Below are 15,882 nucleotides of genomic sequence, written 5' to 3'. Positions count from 1 at the left end.
CCATACCGCAACATGCCATACCATACCGCAACATGCCATACCATACCGCAACATGCCATACTATACCGCAACATGCCATACTATACCGCAGCATACCATACCATACCGCAACATGCCATACCATACCGCAGCATTCCATACCGCAGCATGCCATACCATACCGCAACATGCCATATCATACCGCAGCATGCCATACCATACCGCAGCATGCCATACCATACCGCAGCATGCCATACCATACCGCAACATCCCATACCATACCGCAACATCCCATACCATACCGCAACATCCCATGCCGCAGCATGCCATACCATACCGCAACATGCCATACCATACCGCAGCATCCCATACCGCAGCATGCCATACCATACCGCAACATGCCATATCATACCGCAACATGCCATACCACACCGCAACATGCCATACCATACCGCAACATGCCATATCATACCGCAACATCCCATACCATACCGCAGCATCCCATACCATACCGCAGCATGCCATACCATACCGCAACATGCCATACCATACCGCAACATCCCATACCATACCGCAACATGCCATACCATACCGCAACATGCCATACCATACCGCAACATGCCATACCGCAACATGCCATACCATACCGCAATATGCCATACCATACCGCAGCATCCCACTAGCTGTGCTGCCGTACTTCCATTTATTATGGATCCCCATTAGTTCCTGCCAAGGCATCATCTGCTCTTCCTGGGGTTTATTATGGATCCCCATTAGTTCCTGCCAAGGCAGCAGCTACTGTTCCTGGGGTCCGATAATATTAAGGCAATTAATTAATTTTTTTTTAAATGTAATGTTACATTCATAACAGATTTCACAACACTAAGTATGACGTATCTTTTTAAATGAGGACCCACTGTATGCAGTATTTCCATAAACTGTTGTGGTGGGTTACCTACAGTACTATATAATCGGCAGGACTTCTTTGGTTATTGCTTGTCTAGCTACGAAGTAATTGCAGCACTTAATTTCCCTGGAAAGACTATGCATGAATCATGGAGGTGAGACTGGTTTGTTTGGTTCGTATGGGTCAATGTAAATCAGTGATTTTGTTTGTGATTTTTCACCAGACAAACCTGTTTAGAAGTTATTGTAGTGCTCTGTATTACAACCATTTTCCCCCAAAAAATTATTCTAGGTTAGCGAGCTTCATTTGTCTGGGTTGATTTTCCTAAGCTGGGGAATGTGTTTTGATATGGCTGTTGCTCTGCAAGGCAGTCTGTTCTTCTCCTTGGCCCCAAAAAATCTTTCCATGTTAGTTGGCTTAGGTAGGAATGGTTTAATGTTTAGCAGCATATTAACGGGCTATCTTGTTAAACGAAGGCGACGCCGTGTTGCTCTTGCTGATTGCATTAATTACAGAATCAGACTAAAGGTTGTTATCTGCGCGTTGTCACTCTAGAGATGAATGGACACCAGCCAACCTGCCTGCGCTGCATATTATAGTATCACATTTGTGTCCCAAATGGCTCCCTATGTAGTGCTCTACTTTTTACCCGAGCTCTATGGGGAACAGGGTGCCATTTGGGACAGAACACTGAATATTTCCTTTTGGCTGTCGGGATCACTAGAGGAGAGTCAGGCTCTCAAATAGCACCCTATTCCCTATTAAATAGTGCACGACTTTAACCCAGGGGCCCCTGCATGGGAACAGATTTCTGAAAAGCATTGATCGGGGTCACGGTTTAACATCCAGGCTGTATCACATCCGGCTGTGATTGAGAGTCCCATAGGGTGGCATACAATTGGCCCAGTGTTGTCTGGGTTTGGCCGTGGTAGGCCGTCAATAAGAATTTGTTCTTAACCTTTCTAGCGCAGGCATTCCGCTAGCGACCTACCTCGACAACATCCGGTGAAATTGCAGAGCTCGAAATTCAAAGTACAGAAATATAAATATTTAACCTCTATGGGCTAGGTGGGACGTTAGCGTCCCACTCTATTCAACAGCCAGTGGAATCGCGTGGCGCAAAATACAAATACCTCAAATGCTATAACTTCAATTTCGCAAACATATGACTATTTTACACCATTTGAAAGATAAGACTCTCGTTAATCCAACCACATTGTCCGATTTCAAAAAGGCTTTACAGCGAAAGCAAAACATTAGATTATGTCAGGAGAGTACCCAGCCAAAAATAATCACACAGCCATTTTCAAAGCAAGCATATATTTCACAAAAAACCAAACCACAGCTAAATGCAGCACTAACCTTTGATCTTCATCAGATGACACTCCTAGGACATTATGTTATACAATACATGCATGTTTTGTTCAATCAAGTTCATATTTATATCAAGCATACCCACCGAAAACTTCTGGTGAATTTACTAAATTACTCATCATAAACGTTGACAAAATACATAACAATTATTTTAAGAATTATAGATACAGAACTCCTTTATGCAATCGCTATGTCAGATTTTAAAATAGATTTTCGGCGAAAGCACATTTTGCAATATTCTGAGTACATAGCTCGGCCATCACAGGCTAGCTATTCAGACACCCGCCAACTTCGGGGCTCACTAAACTCAGAATTACTATTAGAAAAATTGGATTACCTTTGCTGTTCTTCGTCAGAATGCACTCCCAGGACTTCTACTTCAACAAATGTTGTTTTGGTTCCAAATAATCCATAGTTATATCTAAATACCTCCGTTTTGTTCGTGTGTTCAGGTCAATATCCAACGGGTAACGCTCGTGACAAAAAATTTCAAAATGTTCCTTTACCGTACTTAGAAGCATGTCAAACGCTGTTTAAAATCAATTTTTATGCTATTTTTCTCATAAAATAGCGATAATATTCCAACCGGACAACGTATTCATTCGGAGGGAAAGAAAAAAATGGCGAGGTCTCGTAAATGCGCATCTCCAGTTTCTCTGTCACCAGGCAGGCCACTGACAAACTGCTGCTGTTATCTGCCCAGAGACAGGAGACGCGTCAATCCGGTTTCTGAAGGCTTTAGAGAGCCAATGGAAGCCTTAGAAAGTGTCACGTAACAGCACAGATACTGTAATTTCGATAGAGATGCAACAGAAGGACTACAAATTGTCAGACAGGCCACTACCTGCTTGGAATCTTCTCAGGTTTTTGCATGCCATATGAGTTCTGTTATACTCAAACACCATTCAAACAGTTTTAGAAACTTTAGAGTGTTTTCTATCCAAATCTACTAATAATATGCATATTCTCGTTTCTGGGCAAGAGCAGTAACCAGTTTAAATCGGGTACGTTTTTTATCCGGATGTGAAAATACTGCCCCCTAGCCCAGACAGGTTAACATTCATGTGTAATACATCAAAATAAAGCTTAACTTCTTGTTAATCCAGCCGCTGTGTCAGATTTCAAAAAGGCTTTACGGCGAAAGCACACCATGCAATTATCTGAGGACAGCCCCCCACATACAAAACCATGAAAAACATTTTTCAACCAGGCAGGTGCGACACAAAAGTCAGAAATAGCGATATAATAAATGCCTTACCTTTGAAGATCTTCTGTTGGCACTCAAAGGTCCCAGGAACATCACAAATGGTCCTTTTGTTCGATAAAGTCCTTCTTTATATCCATAAAAACTCAGTTTAGCTGGTGCGCTTCAGTCAATAATCCACTGGTTTCCCTCCTTCAAAATGAATCACAAATGCTACCAATAAACTTATCCAAACAAGTCAAACAATGTTTATAATCAAACCTTAGGTACCCTAGTACGTAAATAAATGATAAAATTTAAGACGGAGAATAGTATGTTCATTACTGGAGATAAATAACAAAGAACGCGCTTTCCTCCACGCGCATGGAAACACTACAGCCAAAATGGGAGCCGCTTAGAAAAACTACAACTCTGGCTCATTTTTCCAAAAACCAGCCTGAAATTCTTTCTAAAGACTGACATCTAGTGGATGCCCTGGGAACTGCAATCTGGGAGGTTTTCGCCTTATAATAAAAGTGACAGCCATTGAAAACAGTGGTAGGCAGAATAATTTTTTTTTGGGGGGGGGTGTTTTCGCCTGCCATATCAGTTCTGTTATACTCAGACATTACTTTAACAGTTTTAGTAACTTTAGAGTTTTCTATCCAAATCGACCAATTATATGCATATCCTAGCTTCTGGGCCTGAGAAACAGGCAGTTTACTTTGGGCACGCTTTTCATCCGGACGTCAAAATACTGCCCCCTAGCCCAAAGAGGTTAACTGACTTGCCTTTAAAGAAAACATTTTTACCCCCAAAAAGAGAGAGACTGTTTGATGCTGGGTGTTGCTGGTTGTCCACTGCAGGAGTCTGTCATTATGTATCTGTCGTGGTCCCGTGTGGCTCAGTTGGTAGAGCATGGTGTTTGCAGTGCCGAGGTTGTGGGTTCGATTCCTACAGGGGACCAGTATGGGGAAAAAAAGAAAAAGAAAGAAATGTATGCATTCACTACTGTAAGTTGCTCTGGATGAGAGCGTCTGCTAAATGACTAAAATGTAAATGTAAAATGTCCAACCTCTCCACTAAACTGAGGAAGATTTACCATTAGGGTACATGCACTAGGTATTTTACCTGCTTGCATACGTAAAGACTAGGGAGACACACACACGCGCACACACTAAGGGCTTTTTGAGACCGTCTCTCATTGCCTTGCTCTTATAGTCATTAGTGAAATGCTTTGTGGCTCAGTATACTGAACACAGGGCTGTGGGGTGAAACAGGGATGCAGCTTGAGCCCCACCCTCTTCAAAATAAATATATTATTATAGAACCAAAATATAAACGCAACAGGTAAAGTGTTGGTTTCATGAGCTGAAATAAAAGAACAGAAATGTTCCGTACCCACACAAGGCGTATTTCGCTCATATTCTGCACGCAATTGTTTACATCCCTGTTAGTGAGCATTTTATCCTTTGTCAAGATATTCCGTCCACCTGACAGGTGTATCTAGAAACTGGTTTTAACATGATCATTACATAGGTGCACCTTGTCATGCAACACAATGTCACAGATGTTTTGAGGGAGTTGGCATGGTGACTGTTGCCAGCTCTGGTCACTGATGTACAGTTGAAGTCAGAAGTTTACATACACTTAGGTTGGAGTCATTTAACTTGTTTTTCAACCACTCCACAAATTTCTTGTTAACAAACTATAGTTTTGGCAAGGCGGTTAGGATATCTACTTTGTGCATAACACAAGTCATTTTTCCAACAATTGTTTACAGACAGATTATTTCACTTATAATTCAATGTATCACAATTCCAGTGGGTCAGAAGTTCTGACCTACACTAAGTTGACTGTGCCTTTTAAACAGCATGGAAAATTCCAGATAATGTCAGCTTTAGAAGCTTCTGATAGGCTAATTGAGTCAATTGGAGGTGTACCTGTGGATGTATTTCAAGGCCTACCTTCAAATTCAGTGCCTTTTTGCTTGACATCATGGGAAAATCAAAATAAATCAGCCAAGACTTCAGAAAAAAAATTGTAGACCTCCACAAGTCTGGTTCATCCTTGGGAGCAATTTCCAAACGCCTGAAGATACCACGTTCATCTGTACAAACAATAGTATGCAAGTATAAACACCATGGGACCACGCAGTCGTTATACTGTTCAGGAAGGAGACGCATTCTGTCTCCTAGAGATGAACGTACTTTGGTGCGAAAAGTGCAAATCAATCCCAGAACAACAGCAAAGGACCTTGTGAAGATGCTGGAGGAAACAGGTACAAAAGTATCTATAGCCACAGTAAAATGAGTCCTAAATCGACATAACTTGAAAGGCCGCTCAGCAAGGAAGAAGCCACTGCTCCAAAACCGCCATAAAAAAGCTAGACTACGGTTTGCAACAGCACATGGGGACAAAGATTGTACTTTTTGGAGAAATGTCCTCTTGTCTGATCAAACAAAATTAGAACTGTTTGGCCATAATGACCATTTTTATGTTTGGAGGAAAAAGGGGGAGGCTTGCAAGCCGAAGAACACCATCCCAACCGTGAAGCACGGGGGTGGCAGCATCATGTTGTGGGGGTGCTTTGCTGCAGGAGGGACTGGTGCACTTCACAAAATAGATGGCATCATGAGGTAGGAAAACTGTGGATATATTGAAGCAACATCTCAAGACATCAGTCAGGAAGTTAAAGCTTGGTCGCAAATGGGTCTTCCAAATGGACAATGACCCCAAGCATACTTCCAAAGTTGTGGCCAAATGGCTTAAGGACAACAAAGTCAAGGTATTGGAGTTGCCATCACAAAGCCCTGACCTCAATCCTATAGAAAATTTGTGGGCAGAACTGAAAAAAGCATGTGCGAACCAGGAGGCCTACAAACCTGACTCAGTTACACCAGCTCTGTCAGGAGGAACGGGCCAAAATTCACCCAAGTTTTTGTGGGAAGCTTGTGGAAGGCTACCTGAAACGTTTGACACAATATAAAGGCAATGCTACCAAATACTAATTGAGTGTATGTAAACTTCTGACCCACTGGGAATGTGATGAAAGAAATAAAAGCTGAAATAAATAATTATCTCTACTATTATTCTGACTTTTCACATTCTTAAAATAAAGTGGTCATCCTAACTGACCAAAGACGGCGACATTTTTCCTTGGATTAATTGTCAGGAATTGTGAAACTGAGTTTAAATGTATTTGGCTAAGGTGTATGTAAACTTCCGTCTTCAACTGTATGTTAATTTCTGTACTATAAGCCGAACACCGTTTTAGAGAAGTTGGCGGTACATCCAACCGGCCTCGCAACCGCAGACCACATGTAACCACGCCAGCCCAGGACCTCCACATCCTGCTTCTTCACCTGTGCGATCGTCTGGGTCCTGCATCCAAGACGACTGATGAAACTGATGCATATTTCTGTCTGTAATAAAGCCCTTTTGTGGGGAAGCACTCATTGTGATTGGCTGATTGGCTGTGCTTTGCTCCCCAGTGGGTGGGCCTATGTGAAATCTATAGATTAGGGACTAATGAATTTATTTCCTTATGAACTAACTATGTAAAATTTTACCACATTGTGTTTTATATTTGTTCAGTATAATTACCTTTTCCCTCCTTCCCTATCCTCCCATATTTACTACCAACCCTCATCCTTTTTGTCTGTCCTCTCTCTCTCTCTCTCAGGACATGATGGATGACATATGTCAGGAGCAGTTCATGGAGATGGGTTATTTGAACGGGGGCCAGGAGCACGGGCCAGGGGCCCCACGAGGCAGAGGAGGACCACCGGGCCCTAGGGGCCGAGGAGGGCCTCCGGGACAACCAGGGGCACCCAGGTAAACAGACTGAGGATGAAATTAATCAAGGTGGCTGAGTTATTGTCTGGTCTATCTACAGTATGTCTGTTCAAATAACACTTCACCCTCTGTCTCCTCTGTTTCTCTGTATGCATTGTTGTCTTCACCCTTTGTCTCCTTCCTCTTTTCTGTCTGCATTATCTTCACCCTCTGTTTCTCTGTCTGCATTATCTTCACCCTCTGTCTCCTCTGTTTCTGTCTGCATTCTCTTTCTCTACTCTCTCTTGCTCTGTCTCTCTTCCTCCATCTTTCCAGGGCTAGGGGTATGCCCCAACGTGGAGGTACCACCAGGGGAGGTCCAGCCAGAGGCGGGGTAGCGAGGGGAGCACCAGCAGGAAGAGGAGGACCTCCAGCAACCCCTGCCAGAGGGGCAACAGCGCCCCGAGCCAGACTCACTGCCCCTGGTGGGCCTCCGAGAATGCCCCTTCCACCCCCCCACCAACACGCCCAAGCACCGGAACAATATGAGGAATATGTAAGTTAAAATAACTTTATTATTCCGTGACGTTTTAACCTTTTTTTTAATTGTTTTTTTTAGAATCTTAAACATCTCTTATATGTTTAATATTATCCAGCTAATTTGAGTTTTTATGTTATAATGATCAAGTTACATTGTAACAATGCCCATGCTGGAATTCAGAGAACACGTAGGGTCAAACCGTCATCGTGTAAAGCTTTGAAGCCTGTAATTAACAATTTAATAGTCCAGTCTGGTTATTTATTTAACCATTAATTTATCCCGGTTAGTTCTCTATTTCACCAGGGAGGTCAGATCTAGGTCAAGACAGCAGTAGTAGCTGGAGCCGACTAGTAATGTGTTATTGTAGAGAGCAACAGCGTTGCTAGGTCTACCTTTTCATAAGACATTTATATAAAGGCAATTTTAATGACATTTTTAAGGGTTAAGGGTTGGTAACGGGGGCTCGTGGTACCTCCTGGGTTAAGGGTTGGTAACGGCGGCTCGTGGTACCTCCTGGGTTAAGGGTTGGTAACGGCGGCTCGTGGTACCTCCTGGGTTAAGGGTTGGTAACGGCGGCTCGTGGTACACAGCATTGCAGCTCTCCAGTTAATGAAAGTTCTTCCTTTTGTTGCCAACTTATTTGCAGTCTAGATCTCACACATCAACTGGTGAATGAAATTCACTTCACAGGCCGAGGATGACCTCTCACATTTATTTTGTTCTCTCTCTCTCTGCTCCTCCTTCTGACCCCCAACCTATTCTCCCTCTCTCTTCTCTCTCGCTCTCTCTCCCCCTCTCACTAGGCCTATGATGAGAGCTACACTGAGCCAGCGTACGAGTCATACGACAGTTACTACAGTCAGCCACAGGCGTGAGTCACCCGTCTCTCCATCTATTGGCAACAAACCACACACACACCACGCATTGGCTGTCACATCCTTGCTCTTCACGGTTACACATACCCTACTTATTAACTGGAGTATCGAGTTATGGAGAATGTTGGGACTGAAATAGTTCTGAATTCATAAGGATAAACTTTCCCTGTGGTAGGATTGTTTTAAGTCTGTTTTTTAAGTTGGTTAGTTCAGCTAACCTTCGCTATGTTTGAAATCGGATCAGTTATTAAAGATATTATTTTATATTTTTGTATTAATTTGTTTGTCTATCTTATGTATTAAGTGAGAGCATATTTTATTAATGGAATGTATATTGAACATGACTACTGGTAGGCTTGGTTTGCTGGCTGGGTAGGTTTTTCTGCTTAGCTTGGTTTGCTGGCATGCAGCAATTTCAACAATTTTACAGAGTTACAGTTCATATAAGGAAATCAGTCAACTTACATGCATTCATTAGGCCCTAATCTATGGAGGGGTTGGCCTGGGAGGGCATAGGCCCACCCACTTGGGAGCCAGGCACACCCACGTTTTTCCCCACAAAAGGGGCTTTATTATAGACAGAAATACTCCTCAGTTTCATCAGCTGTCCGGGTGGCTGGTCTCAGACGATCCCGTAGTTGAAGAAGCCGGATGTGGAGGTCCTGGCCTGGCGTGGTTACACTTGTTCTGCAGTTGTAAGGCCAGTTGGACGTACTGCCAAATTCTCTAAAACGATGTTGGAGGCGGCTTATGGTAGAGAAATGAACATTAAATTATATGGCGACAGCTCTGCTGGACATTACTACAGTCAGCATGCCAATTGAACGCTCCCTCAAAACTTGAACGATCTGTGGCATTGTGGTGTGTGACAAGTGCACATTTTAGTGGCCTTTTATTGTCCCCAGGACAAGGTTCACCTGTGTAATGATCATGCTGTTTATTCAGCTTCTTGATATGCCACACCTGTCAGGTGGATGGATTATCTTGGCGAAGGAGAAATGCTCTCTAAAATGGATATGAACAAATTGGTGCACAACATTTGAGAGAAATAAGCTTTTTGTGCGTATGGAAGATTTCTGGGATATTTTGTTTCAGCTCATGAAATATAGGACCAACACTACTAAGTTACGTTCATATTTTTGCTCAGTATATATTTGTCATTTATCAGACGCTCTTATCCAGAGCGACTTACAGTAGTGCGTGCATACGTTTTTCATACTTATTTTCGTACTTTGTTAGCTTGTTCTAATTTGAAATGTTCTTTCTCCTCTGTTCTGCTCTTAGAGAGCCAGAGTACTACGACTACGGACATGGAGAAACACAGGAAGCATATGAACCCTATGGTAAGACGTCAACACTCCACTCTCAAGCCAAACCTCTTGTCCTAGCGCTCACCCTTTATGGAGTGGGATATCCTTTTTCTGGCTTGATTATTGGTTCTGTAACTGGTAAATTACATGACTAATGCTGATAGCAACATGTCTTCAATACATCCTTGTTGAAATGCTTGGGAAACAGAATTCTGAGTTTCAAACGGAAATTGTGTTGGTTGGAGATTTCTACTTGTCATCCAAGCACATGAAGTATGTGAGGACAGTCCATCTCAACAGGGGATATCAGGGCTAATTTGATTTAGTATTCCCATTTGTTTTAAATAGTCTTTAATTAAAAGTTGTCAATGTAGACTTAGGCAGCAGCGATTATTATTATTATTATTTTTTTATTTACATTTTTTTTTAATATAATGACATTTTATGTTTGTCTGATCTCTTCTGTCCGTCTCTGTCGTGTGTGTTCACCCCTCTAGCCCAGGACGACTGGAACGGGACCCAGAGAGCGGCACCGGGGGGAAAGGCCCCCCCTGCCAGAGCGGCTAAGGGCCCTTACCGAGAACACCCCTATAGACAATACTGAACTCACCATGCCAACGCCTAGCGACCAACGCTACCACTGTTAACGCGTTTCCCCGACAACCAACCACCAACCTGTCTACCACGGCAGCTCTTGCTCTAAGCAACCCTCGACAAAAGTAATTGTCCGTTATGGTTTGGAATTTTTTACTACACTGGACTTTTACGAGCCGAAAATCATGATCATAACTGATCGAAGCTGATTTGATATATAATTCAGACCTTAAAGCGTTTTTTGGGGGGGGGGGGATTTGAAGTTTTAGTTGATTTCTGTTTTTTTCTCTCTGACCCTGTCTCCCTCTTGGCTTTTTTTTGCACTGTTGATCGCAAAAGTTTTCTTATTTTTAATGTTTGGATTTAAACTCACATTTACATTTAAGTCATTTAGCAGACGCTCTTATCCAGAGCGACTTACAAATCTAGCGGAGTTAGACTACTTATCCACTTGTTATCGTCTTTAAAGGGAAATTTCAAAAAAAAATTCTACTTCATATTCATTATCTCCAGTACAACATCAACATATGTGAACACGGTGCGTTTCTACAAAAAGTTCAATTTTTTATTTTTTTAAATGTTTCCTACGACGACATCGGTGTGCAACTAATTGACTACTAATTGGTTGATGTCATTGGAAACACTTATCTTCATCTGTTTTACTACAAAACATATAAACGCACCATTTTCACAAGTATTGATGTTGGTTCTGGAGATGATGAATATGAAGGAGAACCGTTCATTATTTTGTTTAAAACTATACTTTGAGGGACAGTTGCAGATTCCCATTTAGGCTACATTTCAAAATTCTTTTTTTATTTTTTATATAGCAAAGTAAAAGAAACTTAAACACTGTTTCAATTATGTAATATAGACCAAACAAAAACGCCAAGTCAAAGGAAACAGTAAAAACAAACAAATGTTAATGGAATTTGATTTAGTATTCCCATTTGTTTTAAATAGTCTTTAATTAAAAGTTGTCAATGTAGACTTAGGCAGCAGCGATTTCTTTTTTCATTTTATTTTAACATTTTTTAATATAATGACATTTTCTCATTGTACATTTCGAGTTTTGAAATATAGCCCTGATATCCCTTGTTGAGATGGACTGTCCTCACATACTTCATTGGTTTTTATTAAAGTTGGTTCAACAGTAAGTTCATTTTATTATGTCTCTACAGTCGATGTCTTTTTATAAGTAGAATATGGTCTTAGATTGGGCCTCATGTCATGATAAATAATATCACCTGTCAGTACATGATCTTATTGGTTGAATCTGATTCTATAAACTGCATGTAAAAAAAACCGATGCAATGAAGGATTGGGACAAAAATCTCCACATGAAGGGATCCTGCAGCTTTTCAATCTGATCTCTTGTACATACTTTTAAATCGTCCAAATTGCACATCTACTATTCTGCCACTGGTATATGTACCCTCCACATTAAAATGCATTATGCTCCATGTGTAAGGCTTGCATAAATAGGTAACTACTAAATCTGTCCAAAAGATGTTTTGCAGCAATTTGTCAATAAAGACTAGTTTGTTTTTCTATGAAACTTCCGTAACTTGGTTTATTTCTTTTCCTGTCCTAGTTAAATTTGAAATGTCATTTTTAAATAGCATTTAACAGCCTGCTAGCTAGAGGTGTTTTTCTTGTTATTTCTCTTCAAAAACACATTTTTTAACAATTTAAATGTATTGTAATCTGAAGACCTTAACGTATACTAAATGATGTCTTGACTGATTATTTAAAAAAAAAAAACAGCACGACTTATTCTTTCTCTCTCTTTCTATACTTTTAAAAAGGAACCAGAGGTTAAACCTGTAAAATAACCTGGATAGCTTCCTAATGTGTTTAAAGCTCTAAAGCATTGAGTGCCTGGGTATGTATAAAGACTTTTTCAATCCATCTTACCTGTGGTCGTAGAACAACTTTAATGAGAAATGCATTGCTAGACTCTTGTTAGTAAATTTAACTCCAACCATTTTAGGTTTCAGGGTTTGACCTCGATGTTCGTGTCATGTGTCGTGGCCGACGCGGTGGCTAGTTTAGTAAAGAGAGTAATGGCAGTGCAATGGAGAGGATGGTTTTAACCGTAATCGCTCCACTATAAAGGTAACCCTAAATGAGTCATTTGATTGTGTGTTTACACAGTGAATTAAACTGCTGGTAAATGCGTGCAATTTAGTAAAAGAAGAATTCTAGTCATGCAAAATAAAAAAAGACCAAAAGTACAAACAAAAAAATGTAACTTCAAATATTATTGCACTTGTAAGATTTTTAATTTACAAAAATAACTTTGCTGTGTACTTTACAAAATATCCTATAATAGTTTTATTAATGCAACTCTTGCTAAAATGAAAATCTGCAAAGCCGAATCTCTAATATCTTCTGAACCAGTTTGAGGTGCTGCTACTTTTTCTTTGGAAATATGTTTTGTAAACGTTGCATATTACTGTAATGGTGAACATCTCTGACATCTTGTAGAAAGTAATGGACAAAAAGCTTGAGTTGCATGACTGCTACTACTTTAGACTTTGCATGATTTTAATTTTTTTTTAACTGAACTATCCACTAGTGTTTTTTCATTGGTTATTGATTTAATATCTCTTCCATCAGGTCCAGCTATTAGTCAGTGAAGAACCAATCAGAGGTCGGCTTACTGAAGAGATGAAACCATGCGTACCTCAGGTAGGAATTTGTATTTTTTGCTTAAGGGGGTTTTGCAACAATATTTGCCAAGGCCGATATTCATAAACCATCTCAGAGTATCATTGCTGATCTGAGGTCAGTTGTACCTTTTAAAAAAAATTATAAATGTGATTTTATATGGACAGGGAGGACCTGATCCTAGATCAACAATCCTACTCTTAGACTCTTTATGAATACAGGCACAGATTTATAGCCATACTGGAAATTCACATTCCAGGAGTGTGCGGCTGATAAACCAATAATCAAGTTACTACTTATGTAGAACCATACACACTGGCCAGAGCCATATAGACTGGCTGGCAGTCTTTATTTTATAAGGCTCTTGTGGGGGTTAGGTTCTAAGCTGTCACAGCCAGGTTAGCATGTTACAATTATACTATTGGTACAATTTGTAACAAGCCACCCTTTAGAGCCAAGGATCACGCTTCAATCTGTCAAAGCAGAGGCCCCGGAGAGTTGTGACAGGACGGTAACCGTGGAGCCCCGGAGGGTTGTGACAGGACGGTAACCGTGGAGCCCCGGAGGGTTGCGACAGGACGGTAACCGTGGAGCCCCGGAGGGTTGTGACAGGACGGTAACCGTGGAGCCACGGAGGGTTGCGACAGGACGGTAACCGTGGAGCCCCGGAGGGTTGTGACAGGACGGTAACCGTGGAGACCCAGAGGGTTGCGACAGGACGGTAACCGTGGAGCCCCGGAGGGTTGTGACAGGACGGTAACCGTGGAGCCCCGGAGGGTTGCGACAGGACGGTAACCGTGGAGCCCCGGAGGGTTGCGACAGGACGGGAACCGTGGAGCCCCGGAGGGTTGTGACAGGACGGGAACCATGGAGCCCCGGAGGGTTGTGACAGGACGGTAACCGTGGAGCCCCGGAGGGTTGCGACAGGACGGTAACCGTGGAGCCCCGGAGGGTTGCGACAGGACGGGAACCATGGAGCCCCGGAGGGTTGTGACAGGACGGTAACCGTGGAGACCCAGAGGGTTGCGACAGGACGGTATCCGTGGAGCCACGGAGGGTTGCGACAGGACGGGAACCATGGAGCCCCGGAGGGTTGTGACAGGACGGTAGCCGTGGAGCCCCGGAGGGTTGTGACAGGACGGGAACCATGGAGCCCTGGAGGGTTGTGAAATAGAACCTGCAGGAAGTGAAGGGTTACTAGGTGATGATAACATCAGAGCTATGTTGAGAAGCTAGTTCGTCTTAACTGGGTTTGGTGATTTTTAAATGAGCTCTACTTCAGTCCTTCCTAGTATAGCCAGATAGATGGCTGTTAGTGGAGGAGTGACCAACCATCCTCCTGGTGACATCAAGGCTTTCCTTCCAGCCTTGATCCAAAGCTCGTTTATACTGCCAATAATGATCCTGGTCAGCTAGTAGTCTAAGACTTGAGTGTAGGGGAATGTTGAATATATCAAATTGAAATTATAAAGGAATGTTCAGGACAGCAGCTTAATTCCCTTTAGTTATATATATTACTGATGTATTTTGGAGCTAACTCCTTCTTCAAGGCATGTTAAATATATCAATGCAGATTGGTTTTGGTTCTCCTTCCTCAAAGTGTGTTGAATTTACCAATGTAGATTGGTTCTTGTAGAAATGAATGCTGACATGATTGATTGGTTATGTTTTCTGTGTTCCTCCTCTGCAGTGAGGTGGTGCAGCAAGCTCCTACATGACCGAGCCCCATTAGGCTCCACAGTGAAGGACCGACCCAGTGGAGAGCACCAATCCTGGGGGGAGGGCAGGCTGCCAAGAGGACCAGAGAGCAGAAGGAGCCTACTAGGGAGCGAGAAAGGGTGCCTTGACCCCGCTAGAAGAAAAGGGGTGGATTCTAGCTACAGGCTCTGTATGAAGGGGAGAATAGTCTGGCTCAAATGACTGCAATGTGGACTATGACACGAGCTGCTGCGACTCTATGACACGAGCTGCGACACTATGACACGAGCTGCTGCGACACTATGACACGAGCTGCTGCGACACTATGACACGAGCTGCGACTCTATGCAAGAAGGCTTTCTATTTTTGGTCTGTCTACGTGTTTGACTGTGGTGTTTTTTGATATTGCACTGCTTATGTATTGTATAGAACTTTTGTATTGGTTTCTAATGTGAACCAACAAACGTTAGTTTCTAGTAAGTGAATCTTTATTGTTATGAAAATGCCCACCCAGGCTTTAAGGAGCTGTGAAATTTGATGTCTTATCTTTTTTTTTTTTTGAGGGGTTGAGGACATTTTTACTTTCTGCAAGGCAAGCTGTATTGTTTTTGTTCACCCTCATAGACATACATTGGTTAATGCAGTCTACAGAATGTTCATTGTACTCTCTAACAGATACAGCATGTGTCCATGTTTGTTCCTTTTTCTTCATGGTGAATTATACTCTCTGTATCTGTTTTGCTAGAGTCCTCTGCTGCTAGCCACATCGTTCATACACTGAATATCACACACACACACCCTGGCATAACCCAGTCTATTTTGCTCTGAGGAGATGAAATGCTAATGTGAAATGCATTTGCATGTACTTTTCCCCCCTAAATGTGCAAAGCTTTCGCAACAAATGTTGGCTTGCTCACCTCAGTTTAACGTCCAAGTATGATAATGCTGTGAGGGAAGTGTGTCTGAGAGCG

The 15,882-nt window shown here is 42.1% G+C and overlaps 1 protein-coding gene across 2 annotated transcripts in view; it reads left to right on the top strand.

The window, feature by feature from the left end:
• The window catches only part of khdrbs1b (KH domain containing, RNA binding, signal transduction associated 1b), a 30,428-nt gene extending 14,839 nt beyond the window's left edge, over positions 1-15,589 (top strand). The window contains exons 5-11 of one of the 2 annotated variants that reach the window (XR_003871736.1): positions 7,129-7,280; positions 7,557-7,776; positions 8,565-8,632; positions 9,921-9,979; positions 10,444-10,665; positions 13,163-13,234; positions 14,904-15,589. Coding sequence is in view for 1 of the 2 variants with exons in the window: in XM_029732832.1 (XP_029588692.1) it covers positions 7,129-7,280; positions 7,557-7,776; positions 8,565-8,632; positions 9,921-9,979; positions 10,444-10,550 (606 nt within the window). In the remaining variant the exon portion in view is untranslated. Of the gene's footprint in view, positions 1-7,128; positions 7,281-7,556; positions 7,777-8,564; positions 8,633-9,920; positions 9,980-10,443; positions 12,099-13,162; positions 13,235-14,903 lie in introns of those variants that run through there. The other variant, XM_029732832.1, reaches the window with a different exon arrangement.
• Positions 15,590-15,882: the final 293 nt, after the last annotated feature.

Source organism: Salmo trutta, chromosome 34, assembly GCF_901001165.1.
Source record: "Salmo trutta chromosome 34, fSalTru1.1, whole genome shotgun sequence".
NCBI classification, from domain to species: domain Eukaryota; kingdom Metazoa; phylum Chordata; class Actinopteri; order Salmoniformes; family Salmonidae; genus Salmo; species Salmo trutta.
Note: the sequence above shows the minus strand (reverse complement) of the source record. Positions and strands in the feature narration are given on the sequence as shown.